The following is a 19925-nucleotide window of genomic DNA, read 5'->3' on the forward strand; positions in this document are numbered from 1 at the left end:
CAGTAATGATTTAATAAAAGAGGAAAAGAAACACTTAGTTCAGGGAGGTTGGTGCCTCCTTCTCCACATTGTACCTCAGTCACACCCACCCACCTGTAACCCTCAGGGCTGTGGCCGAGTTCTCTCCAATGAGCAAATGTGCCAAGAATTTGCACCTGCCAGAGTCAAAGGGTAGTCAATGCCTCCTCGGTTAGGCTGCCACCCTCTGTCTCCAGCAGGCAGAGGGAGCTCAACTCTGACTTCCTCTGGTGCTCATTAGAAATTCAGGAGTGTTCCTCCTGAATCTGTTCCAAGCCAAGGGTTACTGTCACATCGTGTATTTTTCTCCCTCAGAGACCACGCCTCTGCCCCAGCTGCACTCAGCCTCTGGTACCCCTACAAGATGAGGTCTGGCTTCTTCCAGTGGTCTACAGTACTGGGGAGGTTTCTCTCCAAAATTTGACCCTGGCAGGAGGATGGGGTGCACCACTATCATTGCCACTTCTTTCACAGATGCTGCAATGTGGGTAACCATGCCTCTGCTAGGCACTTATGTGGCACCAGACCATTCCCTTTCCCCCTGAATCTTTCTCCACTTCTAATTGAATCACAATTTTAGCGCATCTGTGTCATGGCCCATGCAATGCCTAGCCCTAACAAGGAAACTCAGTCACTCCGGGCTCTGCAAGGGTAGGCTTCTAGACCTCCAGGTGAGGAGCCAAGAGTGGACTGGGATTTCAGAATGGAAGGGAAAATATTTGTTCAACTTTTATGCTGGGCTATATAATGCCCAGACTCACAGCAAAATGTCTCTGGAGAAGGACTCCCAGCCTTCACTGGCTCTCTCCCATGGGGTGAAACAAAAGGTCTTCTGTTCACTGCTAACTTATAGAGAAAACACAGTGAGCCACTCTCTTGGGGGAGGGGATGGACTCTTGTCCTCTTTGGGATAGGTTTTATACCTGAAATTTGTTTTCTTGGAGTTGCAGCTTGCCTCAGCAAGGATGACGTACACTTATCAATCTTCTTTCTCAGCTACGCTCCCAACCTTCAGCTTTATTGGGTTTGTTCTGACCATTATCTCTCCCTCTGGATGGGAGCCTCTGTTCGTACCTGGCTCCAGTTGGCCATCTTTTCTCCTCCCCTCAGGTTTTGATCACTTGTGTCTTCATCATTATTTTGTTCCCAAAATTGGGTGATTTCCATCTTAATCTCATCTTTGACTCAGCTATCATTCAGCATAAGGCTATCTAGTTTACATGACTTTAAGTATGAAGATTCTTTTTGCTGTTGAGTTCAACTTTCATTCTATGATGGTCTAAGAAAATACAGAGAATGATTTCTATTCTTTTAAATTTGCTAAGGATAGTGGTCAAATTTGGAGGATGATCCATGGGGTGATGAGAAGAATGCATTCAGTTTTATTAGGATGAAACGTTCTGTAGATGTCTGTTAAGTCCATTTGTTCTAAGGTCAAGTTTAAGTCCATTATTTCTTTGTTTAGTTTCTTCTTGGAGGATTTATCCAAAATTTCCAAAGGGGTGTTAAAATCTGCCACTATTTAGTGCAAGAAGATATCAAATTGTTCATATCTGTTTGAGTTTGCTTTATAAATTGAGGAGCATTCTGTTATGGTGCATAAATGTTAAATATCAAAAACTCTTCATATTGACTCTTTTCCTTGACAAATATGTAGTATCCATCCTTATCTTTCCTCATCTTTGTCAATTTAATACCTATTGTATCTGCAAATAATATTGCAATCTGAGCTGTTGCCATAAGGGTCTTGCGGAAAAGCGATATTGCAGAGAAAAAAGCATGCTTATTAAAATTGTGTTTTAAATAAAGGTGACTATCTGCTTGCTCAGGCAAAATGGCGAGCTTCTTTATTTGAGGTTGGTTTATATAGGGAAGTTTGTACAAGTGCACAATACAGCAATGACCTCATTGATCCATTTAAACTTCATGTGACTACCTTGTGATTAGCTTTTGATAATCCACTCAACATACACCTTTTCACATAACCCTGTCAACATCACCCAATTTAACATAAGTTAATGGAGAATGTTGTTAGCCATTACTTCTTTGTTCTTATCTGATGATGCCTGAGGTTATGGAGGAACAAGGTATACTGAATACCTGACCTTGCTGACCTTTCCATTTGGACGCTGTTACTTTGAATCTTTAAGCAAGGCATGAATAAAGTTTTTGGGCATACAGAAATTTGTGTGCAAACCTCTGCTCCCATGTGGGCTTTAAGTCAGGGTTTTTTTTTTTTTTTTTTTTTTTTTTGCTGGAACCTTTTATAAGGAATTTTCAGGCTGGACTTCTCAAAAGCCTTTCATGAGCCCAGGTTTCATCTGTGCCATTAGATACCTGTATGCATTGGGTAAATTCCTCTTCTCTTGAGGTCCCCGAGCACATTTCTGTTCCTGGACCCATCAGCAAGCGACCTTTGTTACTTACCACAGATCAGGAAATGTTACTGATGGGTATCTGGCCAGTTTTCCAAAGGGCTTTTTTATTGGCCTTATGAAGTCAACTTTAATTCCTTAACACAGTAAATGCTATTCCAGCCAAAGCCTTGGTCATGTTAGGCCTGCAACTAACCTGGTCATGTGGGATTCTGCCTCAGTTTCTTACAAGTATGCGGGCACAAAGTCTTTTCACTGCTCTCTCTCAAACAGCTTTTTTGGCCAGAGGCATATAGGCGTTTCACCTATATCAAGCTTTTTTATAAACTCCATTTTCCTATGTTATTGATGTTGATCCTTTCACCCTGAGTCTTTTTTTATCCTTTAAGGTAGGATGAGTCTGTTGTATGCAACAGATATCAGGCCTGAGTTTTTGCATCCAGTGAGCCAACCTGTGCCTCTTTAGAAAACAATTTAAGGCATTCACATTAATTGAGAGAATGGATAGGCATAGTAGTGTTTTGGGTGTCATGTTTTTCAAATGTGCATTGGATATTTTTAATTGTTTCACCATTGTGGATGTTAGGTTTTGTTCAATAATCTCTGGGTGATTTTACTTTGGTGGTAGACCATTGTACTGGTCATTATGGAAAATGGATCTGCATGGTAAATTTCCTCAACATGTGTATGTCAGTAAAGTATTTGATTTATCTGTCACAAATGAAATTCTTTTTAGTTGGATACAGGATCCTGGGCTGAAAGTTGTTTTGTTTTAGGAAATTTAAGGTCAATGATTATTCTGTTCTGGCTTGAAAGTATCAGCTGAGAGATCTGCAGCCCTTCTAATATTTCTCCCCTTGTAGGTAATGCTTTTCTTACATCTGGATGCTTACAGAATTTTATTCTTCATATTAACTTTGGCAAAGTTAATTACAATGTGTCTTGGAGATGCTTTATTTTGAGTGAGTCTTGCTGGGGTTCTGAAACTGTCTGCTATCTGAATTTAAGTATCTCTTGCCATGTTTGGGAAATTCTCCATAATCTCTTGGAGTAGATCATCTGTGCCTTTAGGACCATTTACTTCTTCAGGAATTCCTATTAAATGAATGTTTGATCTTTTAGAGTGATCTCACAACTCTCTCAGGGATTAATCTTTTTACTTTCCAATTTCCTACCTCTTTGAATGCTTGGCATCATTCAAAAGCCTTGTGCTCAATTTCAGAGATCTTTTCTTCTGCTTACTCAACTCTCCATTAGTGTGGGATTCTACTGTATTTCAAAGCTCCTCAAATAATTTTTTTTTTCATTTCCTTGAACTCTGCTATCTCTTTTCTCATCATGTCCATATTGTTGGCGATTTTGTCTTTGAATTCATTAATTTCATGAGCCAACTTTTGAACAACTGTTTGGATTTCTATTTCCATCTTTTTCTGCCTTCTTTTCATTTTATTTGTCACTCATATTCTGAATTCTATTTCTGACATTTCAGCCATTTGTTTATGAATGGCATCTTCTGATGTATCTCTTTTGTAGTTTTTTGAGGGAGTTGATTAACTGATTATTCATGTTGCCAGAGTTTTCCTCTGGTTCCTCCCCATGATTTTTTTTTCTGAAGTGTGGGTAGTAAAACTGGTAGGGTGAGATTAGATTGAGGACCCCAGGAATTGTTGTTAAACAGTTAAATGGCCCTTTAACAAAGACACTGGACTGGTGATTGTCACTTTTACCCTACAGCTTTACAAAGGTCCCTTTCATACCTGCAGCCAGAGACTCTGAGGACCTAACTGATCTGATAGGGCTAGCTGGCTCTGTTTTGTAGTCAGCCAGCCTCTATCCAATCCTAATGAGTTCCAAATTTAGGCCGAAATCTCAGCTGAAGAGGGATACAAGCAACTGAGACACCACTCCCTCCACCAGCAACAACTGTAGGAAGAGAATAAGGCCTGTCCACTACTAATACAACCATGGCTCAACCTTGGAGGATCCCCAGTTGGACAGCCCAGGTCAAGAGTTCCAATCCAATTGTCCCAAGTAATAGAATCACTGCTCAACTGGGTGAGTTCAATAGGTCTCCAGCAACCTGACAGCAGGGATGCACAGGCAACTCTGTTCCCAAAACACAAGAGGCTGGAGTGTGGCTCCCTCCGGTGCTCAAGTGGAGTCAAGAATGCCTACCCAATGAGTCAGTCCAGGTGAGTTGGTGCTACCATCTCTGCCTTGCACCACAGCCACACAACACCACTGGTAACCCTGTGGGTCTGTGACTTGGCTCCCTCCATTGAGCAATGGCACCAGAAACATGCACTGGCCACAGTCAAAGGGGAGTCCATTACTTTTCCCCTGCAACTCCTTGCAACTGACATCTCTGAGAGACTGAAGCCTGCCTCCTTCCAGTCCTCAATGAATCTGGGAAATGTTCCACCAGAGTCTGACCTGGGGTATGAGCACCTCCACCCACTGGCAGGTATCGTTGTGGTGTATTTTTCTCCTCCAAACTGTCTGAACCTTTGTTCCAGCCACATGCTACACCAACAACTCCAAGAGGCTGAAGCCTGGCTCTCTCTGGTGGCCAATAGAATCAGGAAACTGTTCCTCCAAAGTCTGACCTGAGGCATGAGCCCTGCCACCCACAATGTACTGTCATGGTGTGGTGCTTTTCTCTCTCGCACTTGTCCCACTCTCTTTGCTTCCCCACCAATTTCCATTCGAGTCACTGTTTCCACATAGCTGTCCAATAGCCCACACAATGCCCAGGCCTCTGAAGGAATTACCAAACACTCTGGGCTCTGCTGGGGAAAGACTTTCAGACCGCCAGGTGAGAGGGAAAGGGTGGATTGAGATTTCAGAATTGTGGGGAAAATATTTGTTTACTTTTATGATGGGCAGGAGAGTGCCTAGGCTCACAGGTGGGACATTTCTAGAAAAGGAGGCCCAGTATTTACAGGTTCTGTCCCCTGGGATAAAATGAAAAGTCTTTTGGCACTGCTTGCTTGTAGGTAGCACACAGTGAGCCAGTCTCTTGGCGAAGTGGCCTCTCATCCTCTTAGTGATGGGTTTTGAACCTGGAATTTGTTTCATTGTAGACACAGTTTGCCTCAGCAGGGATGATGTGGATTCATCAATCTTTCATAGCTCAGCTCCCAATATTGAGCTTCATTTAGTTCATTCTGTCCATTATCTCTCCCTCTGGACAGAGACTCTGTAGAAAACTACCTTCAGTTGGCCATCTTACCTCTTTCCCATGACAAAAAAGCCTTTTTAATAATATTCAGCATCCTTTTATGATTAAAACACTCAAGAAAATAGGCTTAGATGGAACATTTCTTAAATTGATTAAGGCCATTCACAGCAAACTCACAGCGAATATCATATTGCATGGATTAAAACTGAAAGGATTTCCAATCAAGTCTGGAACTAGACAAGGATGCCCACCATCACCACTGCTATTCTACATTGTGTTGGAAATCCTAACCATTACAATCAGGCAAGAGAAGGAGATCAAAGGTATTCAGATGGGGACAGAGGAAGTCAAACTTCTGCTCTTTGCAGATGACATGATCTTACACATGGAAAATCCCAGGGACTGAACTACAAAGCTCTTAGAAGTGATCAAGGAATATAGGAGTGTCTCAGTATACAAAATCAGTGGCCACAAATCAGTAGCCTTTGTATATGCCAACAATATTGAAGCTGAGAATAAATTCAATGACTCTATCCCTTTTACAGTAGTGCCAAATAAGATGAAATACCTGAGAATTCATCTTAAAAAGGACATGAAAGCTCTCTGTAAAAAGAACTATGAAACCTTGAGAAAGAAATAGCAGAAGATGTTAACAAATGGAGTAATGTACCATGCTTGTGGCTGGGAAGAATCAATATTGTTAAAATGTCCATATACTACCCAAATCAATCTATAGATTTAATGTAATCCTCATCAAAACACAAATGTCATGCTTTAAAGGATTCAAAAAAAATAGTACTTCAATTCATATGGAACCATAAAAAAACATGAATAGCAAATACAGTTCTTAGAAATAAAAACAAATATTGAGGTATCACGTCAGATTACAGTTATACTACAAATTTATAGTGATCAAAACAACATGGTACTGGCGCAAAAATAGATATTTAGATCTATGTAATAGAATGGAGAATGTAGAGATGAACCCATCCACATATTGTCATATGAGTTTTGATAAGCCTGACAGAAATATGCACTGGGGTAAAGCCACATGGACTGGGGCTGAGGAGTTCAAACCCAGCCCAGGTTTGCTAAGCAACAATGACAACTACAAAAGAAAAATAACTGGGCAATGTGGCCAGTGCCTCTAGTCCCAGCTACTTGGGAGACTGAGGCAAGAGAATCACTTAAGCCCAAGAGTTTGAGGTTGCTTTGAGCTATGATGCCATGGCACTCTACCTAGGACAAATAGTGAGACTTTGTCTCAAAAAAAATTCTTATTTAACAAATATTGCTGATAGAATTAGTTATCCACTAATAGTTCTTCTATTCAGTAGAAGACTGAAACTGGACCCACACCTTTCATCACTGACATAATTTTATCTTTTAATTATGAAATCAGTGTATGGCCATTATAAGCATTTAAATACATAAGGAAGTGTATGGTGAAAATTTACCATTCTTTCCCTTTCTCTATCATTCCTATGCTGTATGAGTAAGCAATATTAATTTTTTTTTTATTAAGTCAAATACACATAGATCATGGATACACTTTGGTGTGCTTCTTTCCATACCTACTTTATGCTCATATTAATATATATACACACATAAGATTTTATTTATCATTATAAAAATTATATATATATTACTTTATAACTTCTAAAAATTATTTTGATAGATTTTGGAGGGTACAGATTATTTTTTGGTACATAGATAAATCATATAGTGGAGAAGTCTAGGCTTTTAGTGTACCCATCACCTAAATAGTGTACATTGTATACCCAACTGTAACTTGGTGTTGTTATTTTATTTATTTATTTATTTATTTATTTTTTCAGACAGTCTCACTTTGTCACTCTTGGTAGAGTGCAATGGCATCACAGCTCACAGCAACCTCAAACTCTTGGGCTTAAGTGATTCTTTTGCCTTAGCCTCCAAAGTAGCTGGGATTACAGGCACCCACCAAAATGCCCAGCTATTTTTTTTTGTTGTAGTTGTTATTGTTGTTTAGCAGGCCTAGGCCAGGTTTGAAACCATCAGCCCCGGTGTATGTGGCTGGCACCCTAGCCACTGAGCTACAGGCACCGAGCCATGTTTTTAAACTTAGTATATGTAACACTCTAGTTAGAGAATATACCCTCTGCCTATAACTTCTTATGTCAATTAGGGATCAACCACAGAAGCATAACTACTAGGAGTTGTATTAGTATTAAGAGAGTCATGCTAAATATTATAAGGGGTTGGTTTATGTGATTGTGAAGGATGACAAAGTTACTTTGATCTGTAGAACAGGCAGTCAGAAATGAATGATCGCACGCAGATTCAAAGCCATGGACATAGTCCAAACCTATCCTCTACAGGCAGTCCAGTCAGAGAAATCATGAAAAGGATGAAATTCCCACTTGATTGAAGCTGTGTTCTGTGGATGAAATTTATTCTCTTTCCGGGAGAGACCTCAGTTCTACTTTTAAGGACTTCCAACAATTCATTAAGGTTCACCTAGGAATTCAGGGTATTCTCTCTTATATAAAATTAGCTGATTAAGGGCTTTTATTATATCTGTAAAATACCTTCACAGCAATACTTGTATTAGTGAAGATGATGGTCTAGTCAAATTGACACATCAGTAATGTCATCACTTTTGTCTTTTAAATAGCTGTATAACATTCCACATTATGTAACAATTGCAGCCATCCATTAGTGTCCATAGAATATTGGTTCCAGGATCCCTGCAGATACCAAAATGCATGGGTGCTCAAATTCCTTATATATAATGGTGTAGTATTTGCATATAACCTATGCACATCCTCCTACATACTTTAAATCACTTCTAGATTATTTATGATAACTAATACAATGAAAATGCTATGGAAATAGTTGTTATACTGTATTGTTTAGGCAATAATGTCATGAAAAATGTCTGTATGTGTTCAGTACAATACAACCATCCACTTTTTTTGGAATAGTTTAGATTCTCAGTTGCTTGAATCTATTGATACGGACAGATTGTATTTTCCTTTTGCTAGTCATTTATTTACAGCTTTTTTTTTTTCTCCACTACAGATATTACTGTAATAAATATCCATGTACGTATCTTATTGTTACATATTGGTGCTTTTATTCCTGTAGGATAATTTAAGTTGGAATGACTAGACATAAGGATATGAACAGTTTTAATTTTAATACATACTTTAATATTAAATTCTGAAAAAGTTGTACAATCTGCATTCCCAGTATGAAATCATTTGTTTCATTTTTCTGTTTCTCAACTAGTAAGGCTGAATTGTTTTTTTTTTCATATGCTTGCTGGTTATTTGGATTTCTTCTTTTGTGAGTTTCCTGTTTATACTTTGTACTCATTTTTAGTTTTTGTCTTTCTTTTAAAATAAATTTGTAAATATTTTATATTGAGGATAATAACACTTTGTCCCATGAATTTATAGGTTTTCACCAGCCTATTATTTGTATTTTCAGTTTGTTCATGGTACTTAATTCTACAAATATTATTTTTTTTTTTTACTTTGACAAATGTAGCATTTGTTTTATGGCTCCTAGGTTTATCTTGCTTAAAAAGATCTCTCCTTACCAACACTATACAATTTTGTAATTAAAAAACATTTTGGTTTATTTTTAGAACTATAGTCTATCTAGAATCTATAGTTTGTTTAAGGCTTAAGAAAGGAATCCCAGGTGGATAGCCATTTTCACCACAATCATTTTTTATATAAATAACATATTTCTAACACAGTTGAAATGCCACTTTTCTCATATGTGTATATACTTGTATTTGTCTTTAGACTTTCTATTCTGTTTGTCACTTCTTGTGTCAAGATTATACTGCTTTAATTATAATAGATTTCTAGAAAGTTTTAGTGCTTGGTAACATCAATTCTCATTAATTCTTATTGTCTCTTAGTAGTTTTTCAATGTTTATGCTTTGATATGAATATCACATTCACTTTTTTATCCCAAACACTGTCATAAATCAATAATTTGAATTCCGATTGGCATTGTGTTAAAGTTGTTAATATGTGAAGAATTGGCATTTTTATTGGGTTTTTAACTTCAGGAACATGGCCCTTTTCTCCTTTTATTTAATTTTAACATTAAGTCTTATTCTATATTCTTCAAGAAAATGTCATCATTTTCATCACATAGATTCTTTACCTGTTCATTTATTACTATTAATAGTTCTATTTTGCTGAGAAATCATTAATTTTCTCTGCATTTCAAATTTATATAAACTATATATCTGCACATAATCTTATCTTATTTTTTTGCTATCTTCCACAAATGTGATCCTTTCTGTTTTTCTCATTTCTAACATTGCAAATTTTAAAAATTTTCTCATTTTAATCATGCTTATCAGGGATCATTGGTGTTTTCTTATTTTTTATTGATATATAATAGTTGTACATTTTTTTTATTTCTTATAGCATAACTATGTACATTAATGCAATCATGGGGTACAGTGTGCTGTTTTCATATACATTTTGAAATACTCTCGTCAAACTGGTTAACATAACCTTCATGTCATTCTCTTAGAGTTGTACATATTTTAAGGCTACATGTGGTATTTTAATATCTGTATATAGTCTGTAATGATCAAATCAGATTGGGATATGTATCACTTCAAATTTATTTTTTTCTTGGTGTTGTGATCTTCCCTTCTAGCTATTCTAAAATAGACAATAAAATATTGTTAACTATAATTTCCCTACTGTACTATCAATTACTAGATTGTATTACTTCTAACTGTAGTTTTGTACCCATTATCCAACCTCTCATCATTCCCCCACCCTGAATCTTTCTTTCCTAGCGTTTTATAACCAACATTCTACTCTTTACCTCCATGACATCCACCTTTTTACCTCTCACATATTAATAAGATCATGTGGCATTTGTCTTTATGTGTCTGGTTTATTTCACTTAACATACTGACCTCCAGTTCCATCTAGGTTCCTGCAAATGGCAGGATTTTGTTCTTTTTATGGCTGAAAAATATTCTACTGTATATGTTAATACACTTTTTGTTTTTTTTTATTAAATCATAGCTGTGTACCTTAATACAATCATGGGTTATAGTGTGCTGGTTTTATATACAATTTGAAATATTTTCACCAAACTGGTTAACATAGCCTTCATGGCATTTTCTTAGTTATTGTGTTAAGACATTTATATAGGCATTTAGGCTGATTCTTTATCTTGGCTATTGTGAATAATGCTACAATAAGCATAGAAGTGCAGATACCCTTTTGATAATCTAATTTCCTTTCTTTTGTATGTATACTCAGCAGTGGGATTACTGAGTTTTATTTTCTATTTTTTGAGGAGTCTTCATACAGTTTTCCATAATGGCTGCATTACTTTAAATTTGGTCTTTTCAAAGAATTTACTTTGGTTTATTTTTCCTTTCTGCAATTTATTTCTGTTTTCTCTTAATTTTAGCATTTACCTTTTTTTTTTTTACTTTTTTTCTGTTTCATTGGTTGCATATGTTATTTATTTTGATTTGTAAAAGCTAATAAAATCATTTAGAGTACATTTTCCTTTGAGTAAATTTGTAACTATAATCCTATAATTTGTAATATAAAAAATGCCCTTTTTACTTATGTTTAGATAATTTGTAACTTCAGGTATGATTTCCTTTTGATCCAGAGTTTATTCAGAATGCTATTACTTCAAGTGTTTCAGATGAGAATTCTAGTAAGAATCTAAACTTTTTATTTGATGATTAAACTGTTTTTCTATTTTGAAGTTTATAAAATTATTTTCTCTGTTCTGAATTGCGGAAATTTCACTAGTCAATATCTAGGCATATGTCTATGTATCTTAATTTTGACTGGGACTTAGAAAGGTCTTTTCACTCTTTCAAAATTGTGTCTTTCTTTCACTTAGCCAAATTTTCTGTTACTTCTTTATTACTACTTTACATTTGATATTTTTCTGCCTTCTGCAACTTTTTATTACATAAATATACATTTTCTGTTCTAATTATCTTTTGACTCATCATTTATTTCCCTAATGTATCTTTGTTTTTCATTACAAAATATTTCTTCCATTTTATTTAATCATTCTCCAATAAATAGCCTCTTTGTAGCCTATGTTTTCAATTTTTTAGGGAGGGGGGCTCTCTGGTATACATTTTTGTAACTAAATTTATGTCCAAGTTTCTGATGAACTTGCTTAGTGAAATTCTAGAAGTGAAGTGCTGTGTCAAAGGAAATGAACTTTTTGTGTTTCAAGACTTCTGATACATCTTACCAAATTACTTTTCCAAAAAGGTTTTACTAATTTATACATTCGATAAGTATATTTTTTTTATAATAAAATCATATGTTTTACTTTTTTAGGCTTTGAAATCTCTGAAAACCAGAAGAGGCAGGCTGCATTGACTGTGAGAAAAGTCCCTAAACAGAAAGGTAAAGCTGCCTTTAGCTCTTTAGCCCTACTCATTCTCTATGTGAAGCTGGGGAGCCATAGGCTATGTGCTTGTATATACCTACGCTTATTTCTCTTCTGAGGGACTTAGATCATTGGAGGAGTCCAGGTTCCCAGGTGTCCCTGTTGACAAGTAAAAAAAATTGTCTTTAATGCTTAATGCTAAGAAGGGAATGATATAGAGTAGTTGTGTCCAAAGATAGCTCATAAATATAGAAAGACAATATAACTCATTTCTCTTTACTTCTGCTAATAATTTAGACACAGATGGACAATAGTAAATGTGTATAATTTATTTAAAAGTAATAAATATATTGAGAATGTGTGTTCAGCTTACTTCCACTGATTTGGGGGTTCATGCTACATAAGGAATCCTCAAATCAGAATACAGAACCTGAAAATGAACCAAGACAGAAGAAGCAGAAATATCCTCACTTTCTCTGAATCGTAAATCAAAGTACTTAAAAAATACCTTGAAAATCAATTTAAATCATAAATAAAGCATTTTTCCCTCTTTTTAAATAAACCAGAGCAGAACTAAAATGTTGAGCTGAATAAATGGAAGGAATTACCTTCTACTTATTAGAGTACCTATCCAGTATCAACCACTCCTAAGTTCTTTCAATTCATCTTTATGGTAATCATGAGAAGGTGGGCACTATTAGCACTATTTCTCAGATGAGGAAACTAAGTCTTTGGGTAAAGTGACTCTGAACCTAAATCAGTTAACTTAGAGTCTACTACTTCCTCCTCTCCATCTCAGGGTCCTGTTGATATTCCATTCTCAAAAGAAGAGGTCATTTTCTATCTTGCTTCAGTTACTGACAGTCCCAGTGGTGCACAATCTTAATGAGACCCTTACTTGCCCAGGTCTCATCTTTCTAGTTTTCAGTGAGCTCTCTGGTTCTGAATGAGTTACCATATAAAATGATTACATTCAAGTTGCTTTAATTCTAGCAGCCACATAATGCACCGTTAATTATTCTGACTACAAGGTCCCTTTTATTGAGGATGCTTAGTGCCTATGAATATTTGATTTGCAATGAAGCAGTATACCTAGCTGGGACCTTTTAACTAGACATGCCTTTAAAATGCTTATTACTTCAAAAAAAATGCTTATTACTTCTTGCTCTTAGGAGACCTTCATTGGCTCTTTCATTCATCATTAAAATGTTATTCCTTTTAGATAGGGAATTAAAGCCAGGCACCTCCGACCTTTAGAGTGTTAAAATATGAGAAATGATAATGTAAGTATTTGACCTATATCATGTTTCTCCAAAAATAAGACCTACCCCAAAAAATAAGCCCTAGCAGGATTTTTATGCATTTGTTAAATATAAGCCCTACCTGGATAATAAGACCTAGTGATGGGTGTGGCTATGCAGCACCCTGGCTTTAATTCCATATCTAAAAGGGATACCATTTTAATGATGAAGGAAAGAGCCAATGAGGGTCTATGCAGATACACTGCATAGCCATGCAATGCATTTTGGCGTAATGAGAAGACATCTCCTGAAAATAAACCCTAGTGTGTCTCCCTGAGAAAAAAATAAACATAAGAAAGTGTCTTATTTTCAGAGAAACATGGTAGTAACAGGAGATCTCTATAAGAGAATGTCCCTCTTACTCGTAAAAATATTAGTGGAAAAGAGCCTTAGCCAGCTAAGAAGTCCTCAGGCTGTAAAACGGTCCTAGCAACCAGCCTCTGTATCTTGGAGTCTCTCACCTTCTGAGCTTCTCTCACTCTGATTTCCTCTACTTCTTCCATCATACTAGCTTCCATAGTAAAAAAGAAATTTTTAAACATAGCTCAGATTTCCACAAGGATATCTAAGATTGGCTTAACTTCACAGTGAGAAATCTGCAAGCAAAGAAATGTTCACAAAGCAACCCAAAGTTAACTAGATGATATTCCTGCTAACTCATACCAAGCCTTTGGGTTAGGTTCTTTCCCCAGATAGTCTGTCTAGGATAAACACTGGTTCACTTGAACAGCTTTCTTCCCTTAATGGCAACCCTACTGTCTTCAAGGAAACTAATTTTGTTTCTGATCTCCCAGAGTTACTACAAGTATCTTCTCTTATTTCTATTTTTGTTCTTTAATATTCTCCTAGTCTGGGGCTATAGTGAGTGATAGTTACATTTTTAGACTTATGGATGGTGCACATGTGGAAATGGTTATCAAACTCAGTAATTCAGTAGTTACAGCATGTACACAGAAAGATCAGGAAGGTGTTTTTTTCAGATAACTGTAAAAGCTAGCTTCCTTAACCCTTCCTATGACCCATCCCTGGAAGTGACGAGGGGGGCATTATTAAGATTTCTCCAATGAGATGTCATTGGATAAGTCATTACTTTAGTGTCCCCTTCCAGCATCATGAGGCATTATCAACTCAGTCTACTGTTCTCAGTGAGGGGGACCCTGGCTGAAAGAATAGCATAGAGAGGGCCAGATCTAGTTCCAAAATGGCCTTTACCTTTGTCTTTCACACAGCCTTGGGATTTTAATAATTGATACATAACTTGAAAGCTAGATGCTAATTTCTCATCCATCTATTATATTCAGCCTAAAAACATGGAGCTACCCAGGGCCACCACCACAAAACATGATGCTCCCAGGGACACCCAGGAACCTGGATTCCTCCACTGATCCACAGTGTCCATCTCCAGAGGTTTAGGGCCAGTATAAAATCCAGTGAGTGCCCTAGAATAGCTAAAACAATCTTGAAAAAGAAGAATAGTGAGACTAATTGATCTATCCAGTTTCAACACTTATCATATAGCTACAGTGATGAAAATAGTGTCCTTTTGGTAGACAGGGTAAACATATTAGATTATTTGAATAAAACCCAGAAATACATGCCTGATTTTTTATTTTTATTGATATATAATAATTACACATATTTATTGGGTACATATGATATTTTGATACATGAATATAATATGTAATGATCAAATCAGGGTAATTGAGATATCAATCACATCAAATACTTATCTTTTCTTTATGTTGGTAGTATTCCAAATCTTTTCTAGCTATTTTAAAGTATAAGTAGGATGGCACCTGTGGCTCAAAGGAGTAAGGTGCTGGCCCCATATGGCATAGGTGGTGGGTTCAAACACAGCCCCTGCCAAAAACTTAAAAAAAAGTATACATAAATTATTGTTAACTATTGTCACCCTACTGTGCTATCAAATACAAGAAATTATTCTTTCTGTATTTTTCTATCCATTAACCAACCTTTTATTATTTCCTCTGCCTTTGTTCTTCTCAGTCTCTGGTAACTATCATTATGCTCTCTACCTCCATGAGATCTACTTTTTTAATTCCCACATAAAAATGAGATCATATGATATTTGTCTTTATGTATCCTGCTTATTTCATATAACATGGTAGCCTCTAGTTCTATCCATGTTGCTGCAAATGACAAGATTTCTTTTTTCATTCTTTTTTTTTTTTTTTTTTGAGACAGAGTCCTACTCTGTCATCCTGGGTAGAGTGTCATGATGTTATAGTTCCTAGTTTTAGTAACCTCAAACTCTTGGGCTCAAGCTATTATTTTGCCTCAGACTCCCAAGTAGCTGGGGCTATAGGTGGCTGTCACATTGTGTAATTGTTTTTCCTATTTTTAGTAGATATAGGGTCTTATTCTTACTCAGGCTGGTCTCTAGCTCCTGAGCTCAAGAAGTCCACCTGCCTCAGCCTCCAAAGTGCTAGGATTACAGTTGTGAGCCACCATTCCCAGCTCAATTTTATTCTTTTTCATGGCTGAATAATATCCCATTGTATATATATACTGTGTACTACATTATTTATCTATTTATCCACTGATGGATATCCATATCTTAGTTATTGTGAATAGTGCTACAGTAAACATGGAAGTACATCTATCTCTTTTATTTACTGATTTTATTTCTTTTGGATATATACCCAGCAGTGGAATTGCTGAATCATATAGCAATTCAATTTTTAATTTTTTAAAGAACCTCCACACTGTTTCTGGTAGTACTTTCTACTAATTTCCATTTCAACAAACAGTGCACTAGCATTTCTGCATCCTTACCAGCAAACATTATTTTTTGACTTTTTGATAAAAGCCTCACTGGGGTGAGGTAATACCTCATTGTTGCCTTGATTTATATTTCCCTGATGATTAATGACATTAAGCAATGACCTCTTTGTCATTTGTATGTCTTCTCTGAGAAATATCTAGTTAAATCATTTTCTCATATTAATTGGATTATTCTTTTTTCTTGCTATTAATCTTTCATCAAACCAATATTCTGTAAATATTTTCTCCCATTCTACAGGTCTTCTTTTCACTCCATTGATTGTTTCCTTTGTTGTGCAGAAGCTTTTTAGTTTTATATAATCCCATTTGTCTATTTTTGCTTTTATTTCCTGTTCTTTTGAAGTCACCCTAACAAATAATTGTCCAGTCCAATGTCCTGAAGCTTTCCCCCAATATTTTCTCCTGGTGGTTTTATAGTTTCAAATATTACACTTAAGTCTTTAAATCTACTGGTATTTTTATTTGATTTTTGTATATGATGAGAGATTAGGGGTCTAGTTTTATTCTTATGCATATGGATATCAAGTTTTTCCTGTGCCACTTATTGAAGAGACTATCCTTTCCACAAGATATGTTCTTGGTGTGTTTGTCAAAAACAAGTTAACTATGAATGTGTGGATTCATTTCTCGGTTCTCTGTTCTGTTCCATTGGTCTACATTTCTATTTTCATTCCAATACTACATTGTTTTGTTTATTATAGCTTTGTAGTATATTTTGAAGTGTGATGCCTCCAGCTTTGCCCTTTTTTTCAAGAGTCCTTTGGCTACTTGGGTTTTTTGTGGATCCATAAGAATTTTAGGATTTTTTAATTTTTGTAAAAAAATGTCATTGGAATTTTGGTACAGATTACATTGATTCTTCAAATTGCAAGTAATCCCAATTGCTTTTTGATAAAGGTACAAAAAATTCACTGGAGGAAGAGAAGACTTTTCAACAAATAATGCTAAGGCAATGGGATTTCCATAGGCAAAAAGCAAAGATCCTAAACCCACACCCTATACAAAAATTAATTCAAAATTAATCATGGAGTTATAAAGCAACAGAACTATTAGGGAAAAGATAGTAAGAAATCTGCAGAATATAGGGCCAAGCATAAAAGTCTTTAGATTTGACATCAAAAGCTCAAACCACAAAATGAAAAATTGATGAATTGGACCTCATCAAAATTGAAAATTTTTCTCTGTGAAAGACTCTGTGAACAGGATGAAAAGACAACCTATAGGATGGAGAAAATATCTGCAAACCACATAACTGACAAAATACTATTTTTAGCATATATTAAGAGTTCCCTAAACTCAACAATAATACTCCAATTATAAAATGAACAAAATATGCAAACAGTTATTTTATGTTAGAGGATATATGGATGATAATTAAGCATGTGATAAAATGTTCAACATCATTACTCATTAGAGAAATGCAAATTAAAACCACAATGAGATACCACTACAATACTGATCTCAAATAGACCTTTTTTTAAAAAAGTGAAATTAGCACTGATGATGCCTTAAGATGATACTCTTTCCAGGATAGTGGGATTACAGAGAAGCTACAGTGTTGGAATTTCAGACACTGGCAAGCAGATAAGGAAGGTATTTGGGAATTGCAGGGACACCTTCCTTACATGTCTGAGTCATATGCTCTATATTTCATCCTATTCTGCTATTGTACAGAGGCATCATCATAACTCACTGCAACTTCAAACTCCTGGACTCAAGCCATCCTCCTGCTTCAGCCTCCCAAGTAGCTGGAACTATAGGCATATGCCACTACGCCTAGCTAATTTTTCTATTTTAAGTAGAGATGGGGTCTTGTTCTTGCTCAGGCTGCTTTCCAACTCCTGAGCTCAAGAAATAATCCTTCCTCAGCCTCCCAGAGTGTTAATGAGTACAGGCATGAACATCCATGCCCAGACAAAGTCAGGATTAAATTTTCACTTTAGGCCCACACATTAATGAAACCCACCTACTGAAGTTAAGAAAGTCGTTAATCTTAGTGTCACTGAAGCTATTCCCTTTGAAAGGTTACAAATATATTTCAAGTATTGTTCCACTTTTCATTAATCATATAAGTGATAAGTTATATGATTATATCACCATTAATCATATGGTGATAAGTTTGCTTTCTCCCTTAACTATCAGTGTCAATTCCCTATTAAATAAAAGTTCACCACTGTCAACCCAGGAGAGGACAGTAAATTACTTGTACCTTATGCTTTTAGAAAACTATTCCCTTTTTTCCTTAGAGTTCTTCCTTGGAGTCAGTACTTCTTAGTCTCTTTTGACACTTCTAGGGTGGAGTTGGAGATGGAGAAAAACAAAGTCCTTTGGAATTAAATGGAGTTTGTTGGGTTTGTGCAGGACCAAGAACCTACATAAAGGATTAACATCTCTTGGAAAGAGCTCTGAAGTGAGAAGTCAAAGAGTGTGGGTTCCAGGCTTGCTTTTTTGCTAACTTACTGTGACACTTCCCTCCAGGTCTCAATCCCCTTATCTATAAAAGGGTTGATGGCAATACCCTAGATTGCTTAATGATACCTGACTAGATGTGGAAGTATGAGGGGTTTCAGTAATAGCCACACAACAGATTCCAAAATCTGTTAGGAAGAGGAATTTTCCCCTTGGATGATTTGCAATACTAGTTCATACTCTGTAAACTAATCTGCTTTGAACTATATCTTCCCAGAGTAGTCACTGTGTAATTTGAGAAACCCTTTGTGATGTAACTTACACCCTTTGCTTTGATCTCCCATCTACTCTAGGTGTCAACTCTGCCCGCTCAGTTCCTCCTTCATACCCACCACCACAAGACCCGTTAAACCAGGGCCAGTACCTGGTCCCCGATGGCATCGCTCAGTCGCAGGTCTTTGAATTCACCGAACCCAAACGCAGCCAGTCACCGTTTTGGCAAAACTTCAGCAGGTTAACCCCTTTCAAAAAATAATACCTATAGGGAGGCAGATAATTTTAAAATAAAGTAAATAAAATTATATTTATAGATGGACCTTTTTTCGGAGAAGAACTGTTGAAATTTATACATATACATGGACATATATCAACACAAAGGCCATTGAGTACACATACATACACACAAACACACATGTGCATGCAGAGAGAGAAGAGATAGACACACACGAAGAAAGAGAGAGAGAGAGAGAGAAAGAGAAGGACCAAAAAAATTTGTTGTTTTGGGGAAGTGAAATCTGTAGCTGTTAGGAACTTCCAAACATGTGATCCCTTCTTATAAATTTTCAGTTTTTACCCTGTCCCCTTCTCCTTTTCTTTCAGAAATTGACATTTCTATTTGTTCCTTTCAGAAATTGACATTTCTATTTGTTCCTTTCAGAAATTGACATTTCTATTTGTTCCTTTCAGAAATTGACATTTCTATTTGTTCCTTTTTCTTGTTGAGATGATCTCTTTTCTTCCCCTGTGAGTGATTCATTGACTTGTCATTATTACCACTGATATGTTTGCATTGATTATTTCTTTCCTGATGATACATACTGATGCTAATAACTTCTGAATTTAATTTAATGTGATGGATTTGGGGGTGTTGGAATTTCTTTTTTCCCTCTTTCACATTTCACTGAGAAAAGGAAAGATCCCTTTTTCCTTTCCCTCAGCTAATCATCTGTAAATGTTCCTACACCCCTAAAGTTGCTCCTAATAGCCTTTGCCACACATCCTCTGTCCTCAGTTACAGTCTGCTGTGCCCTGTGATATAACTGCTAAGTATTCCTGTTGCTTTTGCATTGTTTTAGGCATTGTGGAGGAATCAAATAAAAACAAACAAAAGAAAAGGAGTATCAGAATAGAATGATGCTAGAGGAGACTTCT

General features: G+C 36.2%; 1 protein-coding gene across 8 annotated transcripts in view; it reads left to right on the top strand.

Annotated features, from left to right (window-relative positions):
• Window positions 1-19088, top strand: part of ARHGEF9 (Cdc42 guanine nucleotide exchange factor 9) — a 290995-nt gene extending 271907 nt beyond the window's left edge. For all 8 annotated transcript variants that reach the window (XM_012813510.1, XM_003802991.3, XM_023508746.1 and 5 more), the window contains 2 exons: window positions 11928-11996; window positions 18848-19088. In XM_012813510.1, the coding sequence (XP_012668964.1) occupies window positions 11928-11996; window positions 18848-19029 (251 nt within the window). In that variant the 3' untranslated portion in view covers window positions 19030-19088. The remainder of the gene's footprint in view (window positions 1-11927; window positions 11997-18847) is intronic.
• The last annotated feature ends 837 nt before the right edge of the window (window positions 19089-19925 follow it).

The sequence above is a fragment of the Otolemur garnettii genome, unplaced genomic scaffold, assembly GCF_000181295.1.
Source record: "Otolemur garnettii isolate 467f Iridium unplaced genomic scaffold, OtoGar3 scaffold00272, whole genome shotgun sequence".
In the NCBI taxonomy this organism is placed as follows: domain Eukaryota; kingdom Metazoa; phylum Chordata; class Mammalia; order Primates; family Galagidae; genus Otolemur; species Otolemur garnettii.